The following is a 21,182-nucleotide window of genomic DNA, read 5'->3' on the forward strand; positions in this document are numbered from 1 at the left end:
AAACGCAGTCCCGAGTCTCCTGGGTGTTCTCTTTCGCATGGGCTGCGCAGTCACAAAACACAAGAGTCCCTCAGTGATTTTACAGGGTTTATTATCCGATCTGTACAGTCCTTGGTAGATGCAGTTTAGATTATTCCAATCTGGAAAGAAGCAAAACATGTTAAAACAGACATGATAGCAGCAGTAAGGCAGAGCCCTCCACCACACACATCACTGCCACCACTGTATCTCCCCAAGAGTCCTGTCCTCTGAGGACAGCCCTGCTCCTCCTAGACTTGCCCAAGTGTCTTACTTCCAACACAGCCATACTATACATTTACTCCACCGTGACCCTTGTCCTGACCAACACAACTGCCTTCCCCTGCTCCAATACTTGTCATCACTGCCTCTTGCCTACCCCTCAACCATACAAAAGGCCAAACTGTTCACCAGTTTCAGCAACACAACCAGCTGTACAAGAGAAAATCCTCCTTTACCCAGGCCAGTAGTGCAGGAACATAAGCAAAGACCTCAGAAATCATTACATCTCCTTGTAATAGCCACCAACATTGCTTAGATGGACTGCACTGGCCAAGAACACTATTAAAACAAGCAGTTTTGACTGAGAGGCTGCAGCTAAGCTTCCTCATCATTCCTCCCACAATACTTTGGAACTCTTAAGTCTTAAGGAGTGCAGCCCCTCCCTGGAGGAGTTCGAAAACAGCAGCTAGCCTTTATCAGTAACTTTAAAACTTTACAATACGGCCTTGCACAACACGAATATCTCACATGAACACCAGAAAGAATAGCTTGGTGCAGAGAATACAGGACAGAAAATGGGAGCTTACAGAGTTTCAAAGATTTCTCACCTTGTTGGCTACATCCAGTGCATCATAATCTGGAGCCAGGCGGACATAAGCCTTCTTCTCCCCATCAGGCCTGGAGTGGAACAAGAGGCATCAGCAGAGAGGCACACAGCTTCCCCTACCCACTCCACAAGCCTGCTATAGCAGCGTGCATCAGTGGTTCCTTTGGAAACATCAGTTTACTCAGAGGAAAAAGAGTTCACATCATCTGCACAGCTCCACTGGTGTCAGAGGTCTGCAGAAGACAATCTTCTGGTCTACTGCCACATTACATCCCACTAAGACACACTCAAACACAAGTAGCATTTATCTAAACTGCAATGTTACAAACTCTACAGCACTTAATCCCACACTTCCTCACAGTACCTACAACCTTGCTGAAACTCACAAGTGTTCAAATTTCCTGCTAAAAGCCACTCTGGCCCCTTGAAGCATCCATACACACATCATCTATGCCTCCCCTCTTACTCACCTAATCAATGTGTTGACCTTAGCCACATCAATATCGTACAACTTCTTGACAGCCTGTTTGATCTGATGCTTGTTGGCCTTGACATCAACAATGAAAACTAGAGTGTTGTTGTCCTCTATCTTCTTCATTGCTGATTCTGTGGTCAAAGGGAACTTGATAATGGCATAATGGTCAAGCCTGCCAAAAAGAAAACCCTTTGGTTACAAAAGGCTGGCAGAAGCTGCTGCCACACTTTGAGGGCTTTCAAACACTACAGATGCCATCTAAAGAAAGTCGGGAGTGCATCAGTTTCCAAAAAAGTTCTAATCACAAGCTCTCAGGCTTTGGTCGCATGTAATCATCACCTGCACCCCAACAACAGAGTCCAACGCTCCGCCAGCAAGACATGGCTTGGCCCCCAGTGCAGCACACTGGCAAGGTCTCACCCTGAGACATCTGAAAGGGCACAAGCCCCTACATTGCCTTGTGCATGGGGCCACCCCTACCCCACAAACCCTGCAGCAGGGCTCATTATCCCACACATACTTGTTTCTCCGTGGGGCACTTTTCCGGGGGTACTTGGGCTGTCGCCGCAGGCGCAGGGTCTTGGGTCTCCGGAAGGTGGGCGATGTGCGGATCTTCTTCTTCTTGTGGCTGTGGACCCCCTTCAGGACGGCCTTCTTGGCCTTCAGCGCTTTGGCCTTCGCCTCTGTCTTGGGCGGCACGGCTATGGCAGGAGCTCAGTCAGCACAAGTCGGAGATGCAGGACCAGGACATTCCCCCAACGGACCGCTGCCTCCCGCCGCCATGCACCACCACAGATGGAGCCTCTCCTAGGGGACTGAGGCGCCCCTCTCTGCCCTGGCCCCTAAAAGGCTCCACGCACCTGGGTCTCTCATCTGCCCCACACGGTGCTCCCCAGCTCCCCTGTCCCCAGACCGGAGCCCTCCCCACCGACAAGCGACCGGGCCTGGCCCTGCCGGTGCAGGCCTCACCCACCCCAGCACCACGTGCCCGCGGCCCAGCACCAGCACCCAGTCCTCTCCTGCGCCTCCCGGCCCTCAGCACGGCCCCCTGAGAAGGCCCCGCACCCGCGGGAGCCGCGATACCCCGGGCCCGGGCCCGCCGCCCCTGCGGGCCACCCGCTCTCACCCTCCTTCTTCGCCTTGGGCGCCATCTTGGCCAGGCGGAAGCCGAAAGGGGCCGCCCGCGCCACGCCGCACGGGCTTATAGCGCCAAATCTCGCGAGATTCCCCCAAGTCTCGCGACGCTGCGGCGTCTGCCGGGAAGTATAGTTCCGCCACGGGACCCGCCCCCGCTGGCCTCTGCCGCGCAAGCGCCGTGCCGCTTCCGCCGCGGGGCATCATGGGAGTTGTAGTCCTGCGCCGCCCCCGCGGCGGCCCGGGGGCGGCGGCCGGGAGGGCCGGTCCGGGGGTACCGGGGCCCGCTCCCATGGGCAGCACCCCCAAGCCCCGGCCCTGGAGGAACCGGCGGGCTGACTCCTCCTCTGCCGCCGTCCGGGGGCGGGGCCAGCACGCCCGTTCCTCCGGGGCAGGGTGTGCAGCGCCGAGCACCGCTGCCGGAGCCGGGAGGCGCCCGGTAACGGGGCCACCCGCAGGGAGGGCCGGGAGGGGCCCGCGGGCAGCGCCGCCGTCGCGGGGGGATCGGGACGGGGGGCTGGGGCGGCCGTGAGCCGTGGTGTGGGGGGATCCGGGACGGGGTGCTGGGATGGACAGACACGGGGCGCGGGGACAGCCACGCGTGGGGTGTGGGGACAGACGGACCCGGGACAGACGGACATGGGGTGTGGGGACAGCCACGCGTGGGGATGTGGGGACAGATGGACCCGGGAACAGATGGACATGGGGTGTGGGGACAGACGGACATGATAACAGACAGACACAGGGTGTGGGGACAGCCACGCGTGGGGATGCGGCGACAGACAGACCCGGGAACAGACGGACACAAAGCAGGGGTGTTGGAGCAATGCTGTGAGAAACACACACGGGGAGGTGGAGGGGACAGATGGACACGGGGCAGGGGGACAGCCACGTGTGAGGATGTGGGAAAAGATGGACCTGGGACAGATGGACACGGAGTGTGGGGAGAGCCACGCGTGGGGATGTGGGGCTGAGTGGGACCAGGGACAGCCATACCTGGGGCATGGGGATAGATGTGACAAGGGGACAGCTGTGACCCGGGACACGGGACGGCCACGCTGGGGGCGCAGGGACGGCTGGGGCGCAGGGACGGCCACGCTGGGGGGCACGGGGACGGCTGGGATGCGGGGACGGCTGGGGTGCAGCAGACGGCCACGCTGGAGGGCGCGGGGACAGCTGGGGTGCAGCGGACGGCCACGCTGGGGGGCACGGGGACGGCTGGGGCGCAGGGGACGGCCAGGCTGGGGAGTAACGTGGGGACGGGTGCGATGCGGGGACAGCCGCGCGCAGGGACGCGGGGCCGAGGCTCCCACTCCGCCCCCCCCCCCCCCCAGGACCCGCCGTGGCCCTCGGCCCGTCCCCGCTCCCTCCGGCCGCCGGCTCCGCGCGCAGGATGAACGTGCTGGCCCCGGTGCGCAGGGACAGGGTCGTCGCCGACCTGCCCCAGGTGAGCGCGGGGACACAGGGGACGGGAGCGGGGGGCCACCGCCCCCCCCCCCCGCTCACCACTGCTCCCCTTCCAGTGCTTTCGGAAGGAGGCCGCCCTGCACGCCCGCCCGGCTTTCCACCCCAAAGTGGCCAGTGCCTGCCAGGAGCAGCGGACGGGCACCGTGGGGTGAGTGCCGGGCTGGCGGCCCCCGGGCTGCCCGCCGTGTCCCTGGGCCGGGGGCTCCCGGTGGCCGCGTGGCCGGTGGCCCCGCGCGGCTGGCTTCCTGCGCCGCCGGAGCTGAGTCACGGCGCAGGAATGCGGCAGGGAGGGGAGAAGATGGGGGTCTGGATGGGGTTGCGGCGCCCGGCTCGGCGGGAAAGCACGGCCTGCGGGCCGGATTGCCTGGGCCCGTTCCCGGGGAAAAACTCGGCATGGAGATGGCCCGGGGCACGCACCGAGCGCACGGCGCCGCCGGGCTCCGCGCCGCCGCCGGGCTCCGCGCCGCCGCCGCGCGGCTCGCTCCGGGGCGCTGCCCCACGGCTGCTCCCGGGGGTGGGTTCCCGGGGCACCCGGAGGTGCCCTCAGCCCCAAGCCGTCGCCTCTGCCGGGAGCCTCCTGGATCCGCCAGCCGCTGCCGCGCCGGGGACGGGGGACTCCCACGGGTGCCCGCGGCGCCGCTGAGCGGCCGCGCTGCCCTCTGCCCCGCAGGTTCAAGATCTCCAAGATCATCGTGGTGGGAGACCTCTCGGTGGGGAAGACCTGCCTCATCAACCGGTAACGGCGGGCACCGGGGCGGGGGGGGGTCGAGTCCGACGCCGGTTGCCCCCCTTGTGGCACCGGGTGACCGAGCACCCCTCCGGGCCGGGGGGCCCCCACCCCCCCCGCGCCGCGGCGGCGGGCTGACGCCTGGCCCCCCGCCCCCAGCTTTTGCAAGGACACCTTCGACAAGAACTACAAGGCCACCATCGGGGTGGATTTCGAGATGGAGCGGTTCGAGGTGCTGGGCGTCCCCTTCAGCCTGCAGCTGTGAGTAGCAGCCAGCCCGAGGCGCCCGCGCCGCCGCCGCGGCCCCCGCCGACCGCCTGCCCTCTGCCCCCAGGTGGGACACGGCCGGCCAGGAGCGCTTCAAGTGCATCGCCTCCACCTACTACCGGGGCGCGCAAGGTGAGGCGCCCGCCGCCGCGGCCCCGCCGCCTCCCCGCCGGCCCCCGTCTCACCTCTCCTCCTCCCCCAGCCATCGTCATCGTCTTCGACGTCAACGACGTGGCCTCGCTGGAGCACACGCGGTAGGTGCTGCGGGGCGTCGGGGCCGGGAGCGGGCGGGGGGCGCGGTGGGGCTGGCGAGCGGGTCTGAGCGAGGCGGTGGCGCGGGGCTGCACGCCGGCGGTGACGGCGGCTCCCGCAGGCAGTGGCTTGCTGACGCCCTCAAGGAGAACGACCCGTCCAACGTCATCCTCTTCTTGGTGGGCTCCAAGAAGGACCTGAGTGTGAGTGTGTCCCCCCCGTCCCGGGCACCGTGGGGCTGTGCTGGTGCCCTCCCCGCAGCTGGGCCGGTGCCACCGGTGGCCCCGGGTGTCCCCCCACCCCACGGCGCCGCCCCTCGCCCCTCCGCAGACGCCGGCACAGTACAGCCTCATGGAGAAGGACGCCCTCAAGGTGGCCCAGGAGATGCAGGCGGAGTATTGGGCCGTCTCCTCCCTCACCGGTGGGTCCCCGGGGGCCGAGCGGGCTTGGGGGGCGGACCCGGGGCCCGGTGCCCGGGGTGGGGAGCGGGGGGACGTTCACGTGTCTCGTCCCGCTGGGCAGGGGAGAACGTGCGGGACTTCTTCTTCCGGGTGGCGGCGCTGACCTTCGAGAGCAGCGTGCTGGCCGAGCTGGAGCGCACCGGCGCCCGCAAGATCGGCGACACCGTGCGTGAGTACCGCCGCGGCCCGCGCCGCCGCGGCCCGGCCCCCGCCCCGTCGCCGACCCGGCCCTGCCTCCGCCAGGCATCGGCGGCCCCGAGAGCGACCTGTACCTGACGGCGCCGCGCAAGAAGCCCAAGTGCTGCCAGTGAGGAGCCGCCCCGCGGCCCGTGGCACCCGGATCTCTCTACCAAAGAGCCGCGGCACCGTCGTCGCGGCCCGGCCGGCGCCTCCTGCCCCGACGGGACGTCCCTTCCGCGCTCCTGCCTCCGCCACCCCGGCGAATCGGCTCCCTCCCGGCTCCGGGCAAGCCGGGAGGGCTCCAGCGGATGCCTCCTGAGATGCCTCCTTGCTCCGGCTCGGCCGCCTCCAGCCGGGGCGCCCCGGCGGTGCCGGGCGGCTTCCTTAGCTATGCAACTCCACGAATCCTTAGCAGAAGCTCCAATCTTTCATAATAAAATGTTTTTTGTACACTTTTTAAAAAAGAAAAGACCAGGAGCGTTGGGGCTCTCCCTGCTGCTTCCCGGTGCCTCCGTGGCCCCGGAGCTGGCGGCCACCGGCGGGAGGGAAGCGGCATCGCCGTCGCTGCCGGCGAGGGCTCGCTGGCGTCTCGGTTTGCTGCGCGCTGCAGCTGGTGGCGGCACCGGGGCGCAGAGCGCTCAGGGCCAGGCGAGCTGGTGGCGGTCGAAGCGGGGCTGCAGGTGCGCCGGGACGCAGTGCGCGCACTTGTAGCGCTGCCGGATCCACCGCCCGCCCTCACTGTCCTCGATGCAGACGGCGGCGACGCCTGCGGGGCGAAAGGGCTCAGCGCCGGCGGCGCCGCTCCGGGGCTGCCGCGGCCCCCGGCCGTCCTACCTGCCACGACTCCCCCCAGCCGCTCCACCAGCTCGATGGCAGCTCGCATAGTGCCGCCGGTTTCCACCCACTGGTCCACCAGGAGCACGCGGAGGCCTGGTGGGGGGGTGGGCAGAGCGCGGCTGAAGCGCCGTGCACCCACGCCGTGCACCCACACCATGCATCTGTGCCGTGCACCCACGCCATGCACCCACGCCGTGCACCCATGCCGTGTACGCACACCACGCACCCACACTGTGCACCCGCACCGTGCACCCACGCCATGCATCTGCGCCGTGCCCCAGGCTGTGCACCCACGCTCCTCCCTCACCTGGGGCCACCGCATCCGTGCGGATCTCCATCAGCTTCTGGCGCCCGGAGTAGTCGGTGTAGGGCTGGGCCAGTGTCTCCACGCAGAGGTGCCCGGCTTTGCGGATGGCCAGGAAGCCCTTGTGCAGCACGGCGGCCGCGGCGGCGCCTGGCCCCGGGGACGGCACCGTGAGGGACACCGCAACGCGCCCGCTGAGCCCCCGCGGGCTAGCGGAGCCCCCGCGCCGCCGCTCACCGAGGATGAAGCCCATGGCGTCGATGCCGGCCACCAGGTCGATGTGGTCCCCGCGGAAGGGCTGCAGCAGGTCGGCCACGCAGTCCTGCAAGCCCTGCGGGGAGAGCAGAGGTGCTGGGCACCCCAGGCCAGCGCGGGCATGGCCGGGTGCCCCGCGGCGCCGCAGCCCGGCGCAGCCCCCCGCCCCGCGACGCTGGGTACTTGCGGGTGGCAGTACAGCCGGGACGGGTCGAGCCAGGCGTAGTTGGGCCCCTTGACGTTGGGTGCCATCAGCGCCAGGTACCAGCCCTTCTCCCGGGCAGCGGGGAGGCGGTGCAGGTCCATGCGCGGGGAGCAGAGGCGCTGCGAGCGCGGCGGTGAGCACGTGCCGAGGCGGCTGCCTGCAAAGCCCCGGGCTGCCGCCGCCGCGCCGAGCCCACCGCCCGGCCCGGCCCAGCCACCCGCGCGGGCGCCCCCGGGCCCCGGCCGCCTCCGTACCTGGGTGCCGGCGGCGAGGCAGAGCGGCGCGGGGCCGTCGCAGGCAGCTTCACGGACAGCGACAGCTGAGCGGGGGCAGCGCCCGCGGTGCTGGGCCCCCCGCCAGCGCCCTGGGCGGGCGCCCAGCAGCACGGGGCCGGCGGGCAGGAGCGTCCAGCTGCACCGAGGCCGGGGCGTTCGCACGGCGCCTGCGGGGCCAGAGAGCCCCAGATCGCGCTGTCGTCGGGTGGCCGGGCGGCGCGGTGCCACTTGTGCTTCCCCGTGCACCGGGCACCACGCCGATTTGCAAAGGGGCTGCGGGGAAAGGGGGCTGCACAGAGCAGACAACGGGGCAGCGAGCTCTGGGACGCCGGGGAGCTGCCAGCCCTGGCCAACGGGCTACAGGGACCGTGTCGCCCTGAGTTGGGGGGGGAGGCATCAGCCACCAGCTCCCACACTGGCCTTGCCGTCCGTGGGGCTGCGGGAGCACCCGCGGGGCAGGGGCGCAGCACCGACCCCCTGGCGCTGAGCGCGGCCCTGGAGGCATCGCGGCTGGGGCAGTGTGCCAAGGGGCCGGGGGCCAGCGCGGTGGCGGGGCTGGCACGCTGCACGTCACCCCACTGCCAGTGCCACAGCAACGGGGCTCTGTCCCCAACCGCCTGCCAAGGAGGGGGTCGAGCGACTGGCGGTCCCGCGGGGTGGGAGGGAGGCGAACCCTTTCCCTGCCGCCCGGCCAGGGCTGCGCCCATGCCCCAGACCTGCGACAGCACCCGCGGGACCATCCCCTGTCCCTGCCCCCGTCCTGCGTCCCTGCCCCCGTCCTGTGTCCCTGCTGCTGTATCATGCCGCTGTCGCTGCCCCGTGTCCCTGCCGCTGCCCTGTGTCTCGGCCACCCAGCTCTGCTGAACGGGCCCTGCTAAGGGCAGGCTGGGCCGTGCTGTGCCAGCCCTGTCACAGACAGGCCACGCCGGGCTGTGCCGAGCCGTGCCAGGCTGAGCTGTGCCGTGCTGCGCCGTGCTGCACTGTGCCAGCCCCGCTATGGGCGTGCGGTGCTGAGCCGGGCCGTGCGAATCAGTGCCACACTGTCCGCTCCGTGGGCTGTCCGAGCCGTGCCGTGCCGAGCCGTGCCGAGCCGTGCCGTGCCGGGCCGGGCCGCCCCGTCGTGGGCGGGCCGGCGGGCGGCGATAAAGCGGGCGGCGGCGCGGGGCCGGCGCGGTGCCATGTGCCCCCCGCGGCTGCTCTGGCTGCTGCTGGCGGCGGCCGCGGCCCCCGGGGCGCCGTCGGGGCGGCCCCGCGCCCGCCGCGGCCTCACCTACCCCGGGACGCTGTGGTGCGGCGCGGGCAGCAACGCGGACGCCTACGAGCAGCTCGGTAAGAGCGGCGGGACCCGCGCCCCGGCCCCGGCCCCGGCCCCGGCCCGGCCGCCCCCGCGCCGCCGTCGGGCCGCCCCGCGCCGCCGGTCCCGGCCCCGGCCTCCCCCATCCGCTCTCCATCGTGGTGCTGGTCCGGTCCCGGTCCCCCTCCCGCTCCCAGCCTCCTCCCCATCACGGTGCCGGTCCGGTCCCTGCCCACCCCACTCCTGTCCCCAGCACAGTGCTGATCCGGTCCCTGTCCCCTCCCATCCACTTCCCATTGTGCTGCTGGTCCAGTCCTGGTCCTGTCTTGCTCCCAGCCCCATCCCCGTCATGGTGCTGGTCTGGTCCTGGTCCTCAGCCTGCTCCCATCTCCATCCCCGTCGTGGTGCTGGTCTGGTCCTGGTCCTCAGCCTGCTCCCATCTCCATCCCCGTCGTGGTGCTGGTCTGGTCCTTGTCTCCAGCCTGCTTCCATCCCCATCCCCATCGTGATGCTTGTCTACTCCTGGTCCCCATCCTGCTCCCAGCCCCATTATAGTGCTGATCAAGTCCTGATCCCCATCTTTCTCCCAGCCCCATCCTCATCATGGTGCTGGTCCAGTACTGGTCCCCATCCTGCTCCCAGATTCATCCCCATCACAGTGCTGATACAGTCCTGGTCCAGCTGGGTCCATCCCCATCACAGTAATGGTTCACTCCCAGTCCCTAGTCCTGCTCCCAGCCCAGTTCCCATCATCGTGCTGCTCCAGTCCCATCCTGCTCGCAGCCCAGTCCCCAGCCAAGCACTAGCCCCCTCGCAGCCCCTACCTGTCTCCATCTGATCCCAGTCCCGCCTCAGCTCGCTCTAACTCTGACCCCAGTCCTAGCCCAGTCCAGTCCCCGTCCGACCCCCAACCAGCCACGGTGCAGCACGGCCCAGCTGGGCGCAGCCCCCTCCCCCCCCGCCCCGGTGCCGCCCGCAGCCCCGGCTGCACTGGGTGCCTTGGCCGCAGGGGAGCACCAGGACACGGACCGGTGCTGCCGGGACCACGACCACTGCCAGCACGTCATCCACCCCTTCGCGGCCCGCTACGGCTACCGCAACCTGCGCTGGCACACCATCAGCCACTGCGACTGCGACCGCAGGTGAGCGCCGCGCGCCCCGCGCCCCCGTCCCCGTCCCCGGGGCCGGCCGCCGCGGCGCCTCCGCCTCACCCGGCTCCGCTCGGCCGCCCAGGCTGAGGGGCTGCCTGCGGCGGGTCAACGACACGGCCTCGCGGGCGGTGGGCCAGGCCTTCTTCAACGTGCTCCGGGCGCCCTGCTTCGAGTTCGCCTACAGGGAGGAGTGCGTGGAGCCCTACCTCTACGTCTGGTAAGCGCGGCCGCGGCGCCGGCGCTCGGCTCGGCTGCGCGGGGTGCGGGGCGCGGGCAGGGCCGGCCTCACGCCGCGCTCTGCCCCGAGGTGCAAGGCATACGACACGGTGGCCGTCGCGGTGCCGAGGGAGCCGGTGCTCTACGAGTTCGGCGGGGAGCTCATCGACCGGGCGGCGAAGCCCGGGCGCGCCGCGCCGGCGCCCGCCGAGCATCGCGCGGACGGCCGCCCGCTGCCCGCCCCCCGGGCAACGCCGGACGAGAGGAGGAAAAAGAAGGAGAAAGGCCCGAAAAAGAGAGGTCCCTCCGGAAACGGGAGGCCAAGCCACGCCGCGCCGGTCGCCCGCGCTCCTCCCCGCGAAGGCGCCGGCGTGGCGAGGTGGGAGCCGGGGGCCGAGCCGCCGGCGCGGAGCCTGGACTTGGGGGGCAAGGAGGAAGCGGCCGCCGCCGTGCTGAGCGATGCCCCGGCGGGAGAGGGCTTGGGGAGGGAGCCGGCGGCGGTCTCGCCTCCCGTGGCCCCGGCGGCCGGTAGGAAGAGGAGGAGGAAGGAGAGAAACGGCAAGAAGAGACTGAAAAGCAAAGCGGAGCCAGAGCCCGCGTGAGATTTGTTGCCGCGGATGTGACTCTCCTCCTACCCCCGCGCGAGTTTAGCTGCCTAATAAATCAGGTCGCTCGAGCAGATGGCGCGATGCCCCGCGGGGCGGCGGGAGGGGAGCGAGCCGGGTGCCCGCGCGCCCGGCCGTGCCGCCTGGCCCTCGCCTGCTCCCGCCTGCCCGGTGCCCGTGCGCGGCTCTGCAGAGCAGCAGGGAGGCAGAGCGGGAAAACCTGAGGGTTTAACGGCGTTGAGCTGTGCAAAAGAGCAAAAGGCCTCGAACTGCTCTGAGCTGTCCCTCGCCCCGAGCACGGGCTCGTTTCACGCTCCTGGGCAGCGAAGGCAGCAAGGCACTTCCCTGGCCGGAGACACCACCTCCCGTCCGTGCCCCAGGCCGCGGCAGAGCCTCGGTTTTATGGGGCCGTGATTTAGCCGACACCGATGGAGCAGCGCCAGCTCCCGGGGGTGCATTTCTCCGGAGCGCCGGTGAATGAATTGCACGATCCCAGCCCTCCCCTTTACAACCTTCTGCCTCTTTGCAGGCTGGGAGAGGCGAGATGCTCGCACAGCAGCTCCAACTCCTTTTCCAGCCCCCAGCAAGAGCAAGCAGCAGGTCACGCCGCACCATCGCTAGCTCCTTGGCTGTGAATAGGACCCTGGCCAGACGGGCCCCCACCTCATGGATTATGCTGGTCACACACATTTCAAAGGCAGCTGCCTGTGCTTGGCCACGCAGAGCAGAGCACCCTCCCTCTCCCACCCCGCCCGCAGGCGCGACACGGGCACCGCGAGCACAGGGGCCGAGCGCAGGCAATGCTGCGTTTCCAGCGCGGCTGCCTGAGACGGGCACAGCAGCGCCCAGCTCGCAGCGGGGCTCCGCGCGGGGCTGTGCCGCGGGAGCAGGGTTTGGGAGCGGGCGCTCGGTTCTCATTTCCGAGCCAGGGCGGGCTGAGTGGCGGGGGGCAGCTTTACCCGGGGCTTTGTCCCTCCCCGGAGGCTCTTCAAACGCTGTCAGAGCTCTTTGAGTGGGACAATAAAAGCTTTCCCAGGCCCCGGGACAAAGGCGGACGCTGCCTGGGAGAGGGCAGAGGCACAGCGAGCCAGCCCAGCTGGTGAGGCCAGCACAAACGATCTTCCTACGCTAACAGCAGATCCAAGAGCGGGAAAGCTGGGATGGCAGGAGCTGAGCCCTGGCTCCTGTTTTGCCACCGCCAATGCCAAGCAGGGCAGAGCCGTCCCGCTGCAATCCCACCGCTTCTGGAGAGGTGCCCGAGGAGGGCACAGCGCCATCTGAAATCCCTGACACGAGCTGATCCGAGAGCCCAGGGAAGAAGCGCATACACTAAGATAGCACATACTGCACTGAGGCATTGAACCCTCTCGAGCACCGCTACAAGTGAGCACCAAGTCCCACCACCAGGAACAGACTGACAGAAACAACGTGGGTGGTGGAGGCAGGCCGGGAAACACCTTATCACAACCCCAGCAGCAGTGCAGGAAGCAGAGACATGCAGCATACAGGCAGCTTCCCAAAAGTAGAATTTTTATTGACGGTAAGGGAAAAACTAAAAACAAAGACAGCCGAAGGAGCGACAACGCACACCTAGCTCCTCTGTAAAGGTCCAACGCATCCCTGTAAGGAGCTGCTCCCAATCAGATTCCCGTCATACAGAATTTAATAAAATAAAAAAATAGCATAAGATTAGTATGCTTGTAACCTACAGCAGCCGCGTGCCCCGGAGCTCAGTCCTCCATCCCGGCCTGCGTGGTAGCAGGAGAGCAACACGGCTGTGTCAGCCCCTGGTATTGCAGAGGAGATGGCGCAGAAGCCAGGACCTGCGTTTCTCTGTGTAAACAGCTCTGCTTTGTCTCCCAAGTCTCTGCCATTCTTCAGGAGCATTTGCATGCAAAAAAGACCTTTGCTTGTCACGATCTGCTGTTCCTGCTCATTTCCTAGCTGAGCCTGGGCTAACCAAGAGCAGTTGGAGGAACAAAGACTCTGCTTCCATAGAAAATCCCCGCTAACAAAGCAGGAAGGAGCAAAGTGTGCGCAGCAGAAACCTTCCAGTTCAGAAATGGCTCTCAGCACCAGCAGTTTCTCTGTAACACTGCAGTGGGCTGCTTCTGACATACGACAAAAGTTATCTGCAATACCTGGCCCCCTCCTAGTCCCCCCAGTCCTTCTCCCAGCCAGTGAGAGATACGGGCCACCAGAAGGTGCCCAGTATGGCGGTCTGATGCCTCTACACAACGCATTCAAAACAAAACATAATTCTGTATCAGCTCAACAGAAATCAGCTTCTCTATGAAAGTTTCAGCACACAGAAGGCAACTCCAAGCAACAAAGGAAGAGAAACATTGACTTTCAGCACTGAGCTCTGCTTCTATGGCCAATCCATTGCTAGGAGGAGAAGGCAGGCAGGCAGCACAGATGCAGAGAGAAAGCCTCCCAACTAGTGTTCAGTAGAAACACTATTTATTCACCCCTCTCAGTTACAAGTGGGCAGGGTTAAGCAGATATGGAAGAGGATGCCATGCACTCTCAGCTGCTTTGCGTTCTCTTCACCATAGGAGTGGCTGCTTTTGCAGCTTTATAGCCCATGTGTCTGTCTTGTGCTCAGGAAAGCTGCCACTGCCTGGGGTTTTGCTTTGTAGGTTGTTAAAAAAAATATATATATATATCCACCCACTAAATAAATATTGTTCCAAATGAAGCCAGAGGAGAGAGCAGGCCTTTGGTACAACAGCTGCATTTCTCTCTGGCAAGACCCCAGAGCTGCTGTGTTAGAGCCCTACGAACATGGCTGGCCATTAGCACAGAATTTGCAGTCTGTTACAGGTGAAACCACAGAGCAAACAAGAACAGAAACTTTTACAGAACTCCAGTTTGCTTGTCAGAATCCAGGTGACTTTACTCTCAAGGAGAGGTGACAGTCAGGGTTTGGGATGACCCAAATAAAACAGGCTCACTCTAGGCCGACGGTCTGCACTTTCAGTTGTGTTTGCTTCCTAGTCTTTGCTTTCAAAGCAGACTGTTGTGCATGTAAAATGACAGACTCATTTGACCTTGTAACTACCCTGCCGAGCTTCCAAAGTGGTGTTCCAGGGCCTGGAACGCAGAGGCCACTGCAGCGTCCCTTCCTATGATACATTTTTATATATATATATGTATATATATATATATGTCTATATATTTAAACCAGCCCTGCCAAGTTCATTCATTCACTCAGGTTTGCATCGCCAAGAGTCATCTCCCACCATCTCATGACGTATGAAACAGGAGTTATGTGGCTAAGGGAAGGGAACTTGTTTTCAACTGTTCTCTCTCCCCTCCCCTTCCTAGAGAAGGGAACGGAGGTTACAGGTCAGGTCCAGCATGGCCTATCGATCCATCTCATCCAGCAGTGGTGTGGCATCCCCAGCAATGGACATGGGTGTGCTCTCGATCATGGGGCTGGGAGATGGCCGAGGAGTCAATCGCTGCTTCTGTTTCCTCCTTTCAGCCTCCTTCTCCTGGAGCCACTGCTCGGCCATCTTCCCCCAGTCGATTGCAGCATGACTGTTGGTCCTGAAACGACACATGCAGGAGGTTAGATGCCAACAGGAGAGCCCAGTGCAGCTTCTCTGCCCTCCCTCCCTATAGGCCCCATCAGGAAAGCAACCCACCACGCTGGCTCTACAAAACTTCAAGAAAGAAGCGAACACAACAGACAGGTACGTGCACCTGGCACTGCAGTTACTCACTTCGGCTGCTGCCTCTGTCTGGAGCTGGATGACGGCTGCGACTGTGCCTGGGACTGTGTGGACTGGGGTGTGGTGTTGGCCTGGAGCTGGTACTGGGGTGTTGTAATTGGCTGGCTGGGAGTAGTGTAGGAGTAACTGGGTGTCATCAAAGGGGTGGCCACTGGCTGCTGCGCTGGAGTTGTGAAGACCTGCAGAGAACACATACTGTCAGGCACAGAGGGCAAGTCTGGCTAACCTTCTGGGGCAGAGGTCTGGCACGCTCGGCACTGCCCTGCTCGCAAGGGAGGTTTGTGCAAGCTCTTGTTGCACACTCCAAGACCTTGTCTGAGAGAGGAGAGGTTTGCTGACCCAGATAGCTCAGGGTCCCGCTTGTTCCCCCTGAGAGCAACTAGCACCCGCTCAACCTGGGCCAGCAGGGTCACTGCAGCCTGCCTTACTTGCTCATCTATACAGGGTACCAGGGGAAACACTAAACCAAGCAAAGGTAAGGAGCACAAGAGAGTGACACAAGAGACACTTTGGGAAACCTAGCAGAAATCACACCCTGCAATGGGCGAGAAGAACAGATGAATTTCTCCTGATTTTCTGCTCCAATAGGCTGCATAGAAGGCACAGCAGCTCCTGGGACAGCTTCCTCCCAGATCCCAAGCTGCCTGGCTCACTGTTCATGTACGGGAAGGGGAGCCTTCCAGTGTTCACTGCCATTTTCCCTCAAATTGTCTCATTAACACCATTAGGTTATCCACAGTCCCTACCTATCCCCTACCTATACTGTGCCAAACTCCATGAAAGCCTCCCAATGTGGTCTAATACAGGATCATTCCTCTCTGCAAGCCTTGTCTTGCAGCAGCTCTTTAGCAGATCTCTCTATGGGCAGGGTGTGTTTCTTGCACCCCAGCACTTCATTCCTTCTGCAGCTGGATTTAGCCTTGCAGTCAGCTGGGGGATTGACAGCACGTGCTGGGAGGAGGTAGGCACCAGCGTACATGAGGAAAGGCTCCAGCATGAACCGAAACTGTCCAATTCCATCTTATTCTCCGCAAAGCCTCTGGGTGTTCAGTCAGGCTGAGGTGTTGGCCTGCCGGTGCAGCTTGGAGATTAGCACGCTGAGCTGAAAAGCCCTGCAAACTCAGCGCATATTTTCACAGCTAATCTCTTCCACTGGCAGCTCACGTTGACGGTTCAGGGGCACAATCGGAAGGCTGTGTCCCCTCACTGCTGGATTCCTTCTCTCTACCCTGCCACAATCCTTGGGGGCCAGACCAATTTGCTACTTGTTTCAGCTCTCTCCAGAGCAGGACTATATTGCAGTGCCTTATTTCCTCAGCCACAGGAGGCAAGAAGAAACCTGGTCCAAGAATCCAACAAGGCTCCTGCATTCAGCCGCATGGGTATTGCTAGGGATTAGTCAGCCATAGCCATGAGTAACCCCTTACACTACCAGATGAGCCCATGGGATGGTTTCTAGCAATGGGAAGAGGCCTCGCAACACTCTGTCCACAGGTTTGAGACACCTACGTGGTACGCGCTGCTGCCACCTCCACTGCCTCCATAGCCGTACTGACTGGATGCCCACTGCGCAGGGGTGGCATTTGGGTTCTGTCCCTGGCCTGTCACAGCAGCGATGGCACTGAACATTTGGGAGGTCATGTTCTGTGGTAGAGCATTCACTGCACGAGTCAGGTCTGCAAGAAAGACCACTGTGTTAGGGAAAGCAGAGCCTGAGAAAGGAACTCGCATCCTAATTCCAACCAAGAAAGGCCTGCACTGACCTGCCAGATTAATGTTAGCTGGAGTAGCATTAATGGAGGCTGGAGTCCTGGTCCGACTGCTACTGCTGGGGGTAATACCTGTATAAAATGTAAGCCAAGAGAATAGGTTAGTTCTCCCAACAGAGCAGCTATTGCCTTGAAATATGGAATTTTTGCTTGAGCAGCATTTGAAAAAAAAAAAAAAAAAAAAACAAAAAAAAAAAAACAAAAAAAAAACCAGAAAACATTTGTCCTGGTAAAATAGCATCTTATCAGTAAATAGTGCATGTAGGATTGAATGATGGGGGAAGCCAAAGGAGAGAAAAGGAACAAGCTCAGCTTTTGCTGTATGGGCTTCTTGGCTGAAAAATTAGTTCTTGGGAGAGCTCTCAATGGGTTCATGGAAGCCAAACACTTGAATGTCACTCTGAAACTTCCAACACAGAAGAAATCCTAGAGAAGGACACACTTTAGGGACAAAGAACATGGAAATGTCCTTTACTAACTGCCCTGCTGCATGACACTGATGAAACAAACGCTGAAGCATTCAGGTTTTGGGGGCCTCACCTGGAACAGGGTCCTGATAATGATCCTTAAACCATCGGAAGAGTCCATTCACAGTAGGGAAGATCTGGCCCCGGTAGCGGAATCCTTCTGGCGTCACTGTCACATATTCTATCCTGTGAGGAGAGCACAGGAGATCACACGCTGCTTTGCAGCTGTACCTGCTGCTGTACAGTGCCCTCACACTAACAAGCCTCAGTCAGAACAGGCATGACGGACAGGATCTGTGAACTCAGGTAATGGTTGTACTGATATTGAACAGATAGAGCTACCCAAGACAGTTTTGTTTTGTTTTCAAACAAGTACCCTAAAATAACATGCCTTTCCCTGGAAAATCTATCAGTCACTGCCTGTACTCTAGTGACACCACTTGCACAGGGTGTCACGGCTTGTGGCAGCCAGCTGGTTAGAAACACGGGAGTCTTCTTGGTGGGATTTACTACTAGACATGGATACTCTACTGTCAGCAGGCCAAGCACTGGTTAAGGAGAGGCCTGACTGACTGTGATACAGACAGAGCTGGAAAAGAAACTGGCAGCAATAAGCTGAGGTGCGGTACTGGCAACCATCTGCTTCAGCTGCTGGGCTTGCATCTCACTTACCTTGGTTTGCCTCGAGGCTGATATCCCAAGAGGAATTTGCCAGGTAGATCTTTACAGGCACTGATAAAGTAGGGAATAAAAGTTGGCTTCTCTTTCTTCGTCTTTATCAGCAGCTCTTCCAGCTTCTAATGAGACAGAAAGAGGAGAAACGTTCAGGGAACGCCTACATTTTTTGCAACACACAAGGCCTACAGATACCTCCCCCTGGTGCTGTGCTTAGTCCTCTTCCCCCCGCCCTGTTGTTAGCAACCAGACAAGGGCAGCCTCTAGGCATATTCCAACACCATCTGCACTGCTATTGCAGAGGGTTGCGTGGGTACACAGGCCACAGCACGCATGCCTGGGAAGTACAGCCCAGACAATGCACATTACTGGTTCAGATCACAAAGCTGCAAAAAGAAGTCTCCAAGAAACCATAATGAGAAGAATTCTTCTGTCACAGCTTTGACACCATCATTAGGTTCCTCTCAGAATGTTGGAATAGAAAAGTTAAGAGACAGACAGAGCTCATCTCCTTCTGTCTTTTTGGAAAGACACACAAATGTCATCAGGTCAGAGAAAGCCAACACGTCTCCTTTCACTGGTATTTGCTGTCAGGACAACCCTTTACTGCTCTGGCACACCGCTATAGTTTTCCTGCACTCCTCCAGGAACTTGTCCTGGCTATACTGCTCCCAGACAGAATCTCCTTGACATCTACAGCAATAGGTCAACAGCTCAGTCCAGCAGCAGCTCATGACAAACTCTCTTGAGATAGAGAAACTTATATCATGCTCCCATACCTCCCACACAAGCTTCCACAGCTTGAGATGGGCTCACCTTCTTGTCTCCACCATTGCAGTCCTGATAGTATTTGTGATTCAACAGGTCTCTGGCAAAAGAAGCCATTGGCTGGACATAGCGAGCAACAATTTCATCTAGGTCTTCAAATTCCTTTGAATGAATATATTTAAAGAGGTACTTAGGGTGTGTGATGAGGAACTTTCTCATTCTAGGGTATAGTTATCAATCTGCATAGCAAGGCTGCATGCTTTGAGGATAAAACAGCTAAGTATTGTCTAAGAAGCCAGAGAACTGCATATAGAAATCAACCAAACTGATATATTTCTGCATTAGCTGTGAGAGCAAGAGAAAAAGCCTCTTCCAAAAAACATGCAATAAAGTCTGTGCTACTGAACAGACAGAGCACCATAGCTCTGCCCAACGCTCAGGAACTGCATCATAGGCCATTAATCAGAATTCAAGTATTGTAATGGATCCTGCAAAGCACTGTGCCAACCTGTCCCTGACAAATAGGTGGTTCTCCTTCCCAGGCATACTCTGCAGGACTCTTACCTCCGTGTTAATCCAAAGTGTGGAGCCCAGACTGAAGGCATTCTCCTTGCCCTCTTCTCGGACATCCACATGCTGGTAAATCCCATCATTCACCTTCCAGGTGACAGTCAGGTGGTTCTCCCCTTTGCTGCTTGGCCGAATGATCACATCCCCTTGGTCCATTGTCTCCATCATCTTCTCAGCTTGTTTGAAGCTGATATTGTGGAATGATGGGTGAGCAATTACTCTCTTGATGTATGCTAGAGGACAAAGAGGGGCATTTAGGTTTCAAGTTATTGACTGCTTTATTGCAAGCATATGTCCAGTTGTGTTTACTTTCCTGAAGCACCCTGGGAAGGCTGGTGTTGCTGGGGAGAGAAGAACAAGAGACTCACTTGTCCGCTGCTGCTTTCTTTTCAGGTCTTCTTCCTGCTTGTGATCTGCTGCCTCAGCATCAAAATCGTAGTATGTGTCTTTAGGCAACTTCCACTCGTTGTTTTTATCCATCAGGTCTGACGTCCTGCACGTCAGGTCAGTGCTGAACTTTTCAATGTCAATCTTCATAATCCTGCAGTGAACAGTCATTCCCACCTACAGGAGAGGGACAGGTGAGGTTTATCAGCAGGTCTGGCTGGTAAAATGGCTGAGAAAAATGGGCACTTCTCCAGTGTGTCTACTATGCATGTCCCATAGCATACAGAAACTGTGTGCGTGTGTGTGCGGGGGCTGCAGACAACTAACTTTGTTATTTTTGTTGTCCAAGAATGGGAGATGCCAAACTGGACTTGATGACGAGCAGCAAAGCAGTTAATTTTGTGCAGAAACAAAAGAATGGAAGACATCCAAAGGACTTTTCTATTTAAATAAGAAACAGAAAATCCCACTACAAAAACTGCAATGTCTTAGTCCAGTTAACCGTGCTGAAGTTGACAATAGCTTCTTAAGGAACTGCTAGGAGACCTCTGAGCTTACAGGATTATCCATCACCTGCATGGACTGTCAGGAGTTTCCCCAAAAGACTGCAAAAGATGTTAAACCTCTATTTTATCATGTGATAAAAAATGTGAGAGTCTGTTTCTCCTAGAACCCAAATCCCCGTTCTGAGCAAGACTAGCAACTCTGATGACCTCCACAGATGAATTCAAACAGAACAAAAAGCTACAAGAAAGGGAAAGGACTCTCCACATATCTAACCGCAGTTCTGCGAGCTCTTTAAAAAGCCAGAAACAAAGGGCAGCTCTGCATTAGAATGCCTTCTGGCCTCCTAGCCAGACAATAATAAATCCTCCTGCAGTATAACAAGCTAACCGATTAACATGGTTTGAACCAGCTGCCAAGAAGAGATTTGCAGTGTGAGAGGACACTATCCAGGACCTGAACTTCTTGCTAATTTAAAGTCCTTAAGTGAAAATAAGGTTTGAAAAATCATTTAGGGAACAGTAGAATTAACTAAACCGAGTCTTTGGTATTGGCTTCACGCTTTTCCTGCTTTTGTTGGATGTGTGAAAATTCACTGCTTTCATACCTTCACCCTTTCTTCTGGCCGTTTGACCACCTTATCACTAAGGAATTTTGTTGGGATGAAGCCAGCCACTCCATTGTCCAGCCGTGTCTTCACTCCAATGGCCTGACCTGGGCAGGAACCACTGTCGAAGTGATTCCAAACCTTCAAGGCAAAGGTAAAAGTTATTCAGTGTGGAAATAAAATTACCCAGATAGCTCACACTCAAACAAAAGTCTAAAAGCTGTGTCAACAAACTGGTGCAACAGGCACAGACATACAGAATAGCAGGGGACAGAGGAGTTTGAGGAATGCTGCCCAGTAATGCAGTCTTCAGTTCTTCTCAGCTTATTCTGGCCTTTCTGCTTGCAAAGCCCTATATTTTAGACTCTGGGCACAAGTGTGCAGCTAGGGTTGGTTTCTAATGAACACTTCAGGGCTTTAAAATCACTAATTACTGAAGCTGGAATTTGGCACTGTTTAGAAGAGACATGAAGTACAGCTGCATTTAGTTGCAGGGAGTCCAGATTAATTTTTAAACTTGAAAAGGTGGTAGAAAGAGCTTCAATTTTCAGTGTCACAGGTGGCTTCTCTGCATAAGACAGAATCTGAGAACACAAACAAGCCAGCTTTATATATTTACAGAGAAGAACCAGTTAGCTTGGCCTTAAATCCATTTCACTCCTAGTCTGCTTCACCAAAGGCCTTAATGCAGCCATAAACGGCCTGCCAAACCTGCACAGATGCAATCAGTCGCAACTGGAAGA

General features: G+C 59.9%; 4 protein-coding genes and 2 non-coding genes across 8 annotated transcripts in view; 1 reads left to right on the forward strand and 5 right to left on the reverse strand.

Annotated features, from left to right (window-relative positions):
* Positions 1-73: 73 nt before the first annotated feature.
* Positions 74-2,547, reverse strand: RPL23A (ribosomal protein L23a). Its single transcript, XM_062592515.1, has 5 exons — positions 2,449-2,547; positions 1,843-2,023; positions 1,318-1,494; positions 849-918; positions 74-140 (listed from the first exon to the last, which is right to left on the reverse strand). Exons 1-5 carry the CDS (start codon positions 2,471-2,473, stop codon positions 126-128), a joined length of 468 nt encoding a protein of 155 aa, XP_062448499.1. The 5' UTR covers positions 2,474-2,547; the 3' UTR covers positions 74-125.
* On the reverse strand, positions 994-1,059 carry LOC134149645 (small nucleolar RNA SNORD42). Its single transcript, XR_009960484.1, has one exon. It is a non-coding gene; the product is annotated as a small nucleolar RNA SNORD42 (small nucleolar RNA).
* Positions 1,596-1,668, reverse strand: LOC134149646 (small nucleolar RNA Z17). Its single transcript, XR_009960486.1, has one exon. It is a non-coding gene; the product is annotated as a small nucleolar RNA Z17 (small nucleolar RNA).
* Positions 2,548-2,675: 128 nt separating the features above from the next.
* On the forward strand, positions 2,676-6,272 carry RAB34 (RAB34, member RAS oncogene family). Of its 2 annotated transcripts, XM_062592514.1 has the most exons (11): positions 2,817-2,895; positions 3,791-3,903; positions 3,980-4,071; positions 4,594-4,659; positions 4,810-4,911; positions 4,985-5,049; positions 5,120-5,171; positions 5,291-5,372; positions 5,500-5,590; positions 5,692-5,799; positions 5,874-6,271. In XM_062592514.1, the coding sequence occupies exons 2-11, from the start codon at positions 3,850-3,852 to the stop codon at positions 5,939-5,941; spliced, it is 780 nt and encodes a 259-aa protein (XP_062448498.1). In that variant the 5' UTR covers positions 2,817-2,895; positions 3,791-3,849; the 3' UTR covers positions 5,942-6,271. The 2 variants fall into 2 exon arrangements, with proteins under 2 accessions (XP_062448497.1, XP_062448498.1); XM_062592513.1 differs by lacking the exon at positions 3,791-3,903 and having other exon boundaries at positions 2,676-2,895; positions 5,874-6,272.
* A 176-nt stretch (positions 6,273-6,448) lies between these two features.
* LOC134149583 (adenine phosphoribosyltransferase-like) lies at positions 6,449-7,512 on the reverse strand. Its single transcript, XM_062592819.1, has 5 exons — positions 7,390-7,512; positions 7,189-7,282; positions 6,955-7,101; positions 6,645-6,740; positions 6,449-6,576 (listed from the first exon to the last, which is right to left on the reverse strand). Exons 1-5 carry the CDS (start codon positions 7,510-7,512, stop codon positions 6,449-6,451), a joined length of 588 nt encoding a protein of 195 aa, XP_062448803.1.
* Positions 7,513-12,465: 4,953 nt separating this feature from the next.
* SUPT6H (SPT6 homolog, histone chaperone and transcription elongation factor) overlaps positions 12,466-21,182 on the reverse strand; it is a 31,100-nt gene continuing 22,383 nt past the window's right edge. The window contains exons 28-37 of one of the 2 annotated variants that reach the window (XM_062592200.1): positions 20,440-20,580; positions 19,310-19,505; positions 18,936-19,174; positions 18,420-18,533; positions 17,601-17,725; positions 17,002-17,114; positions 16,456-16,533; positions 16,202-16,368; positions 14,684-14,871; positions 12,466-14,507 (exon numbers count right to left, since the gene is read on the reverse strand). In XM_062592200.1, the coding sequence (XP_062448184.1) occupies positions 14,321-14,507; positions 14,684-14,871; positions 16,202-16,368; positions 16,456-16,533; positions 17,002-17,114; positions 17,601-17,725; positions 18,420-18,533; positions 18,936-19,174; positions 19,310-19,505; positions 20,440-20,580 (1,548 nt within the window). In that variant the 3' untranslated portion in view covers positions 12,466-14,320. The remainder of the gene's footprint in view (positions 14,508-14,683; positions 14,872-16,201; positions 16,369-16,455; positions 16,534-17,001; positions 17,115-17,600; positions 17,726-18,419; positions 18,534-18,935; positions 19,175-19,309; positions 19,506-20,439; positions 20,581-21,182) is intronic. The other variant, XM_062592201.1, reaches the window with a different exon arrangement.

The sequence above is a fragment of the Rhea pennata genome, chromosome 20 (genome assembly GCF_028389875.1).
Source record: "Rhea pennata isolate bPtePen1 chromosome 20, bPtePen1.pri, whole genome shotgun sequence".
Taxonomy (NCBI): Eukaryota; Metazoa; Chordata; class Aves; order Rheiformes; family Rheidae; genus Rhea; species Rhea pennata.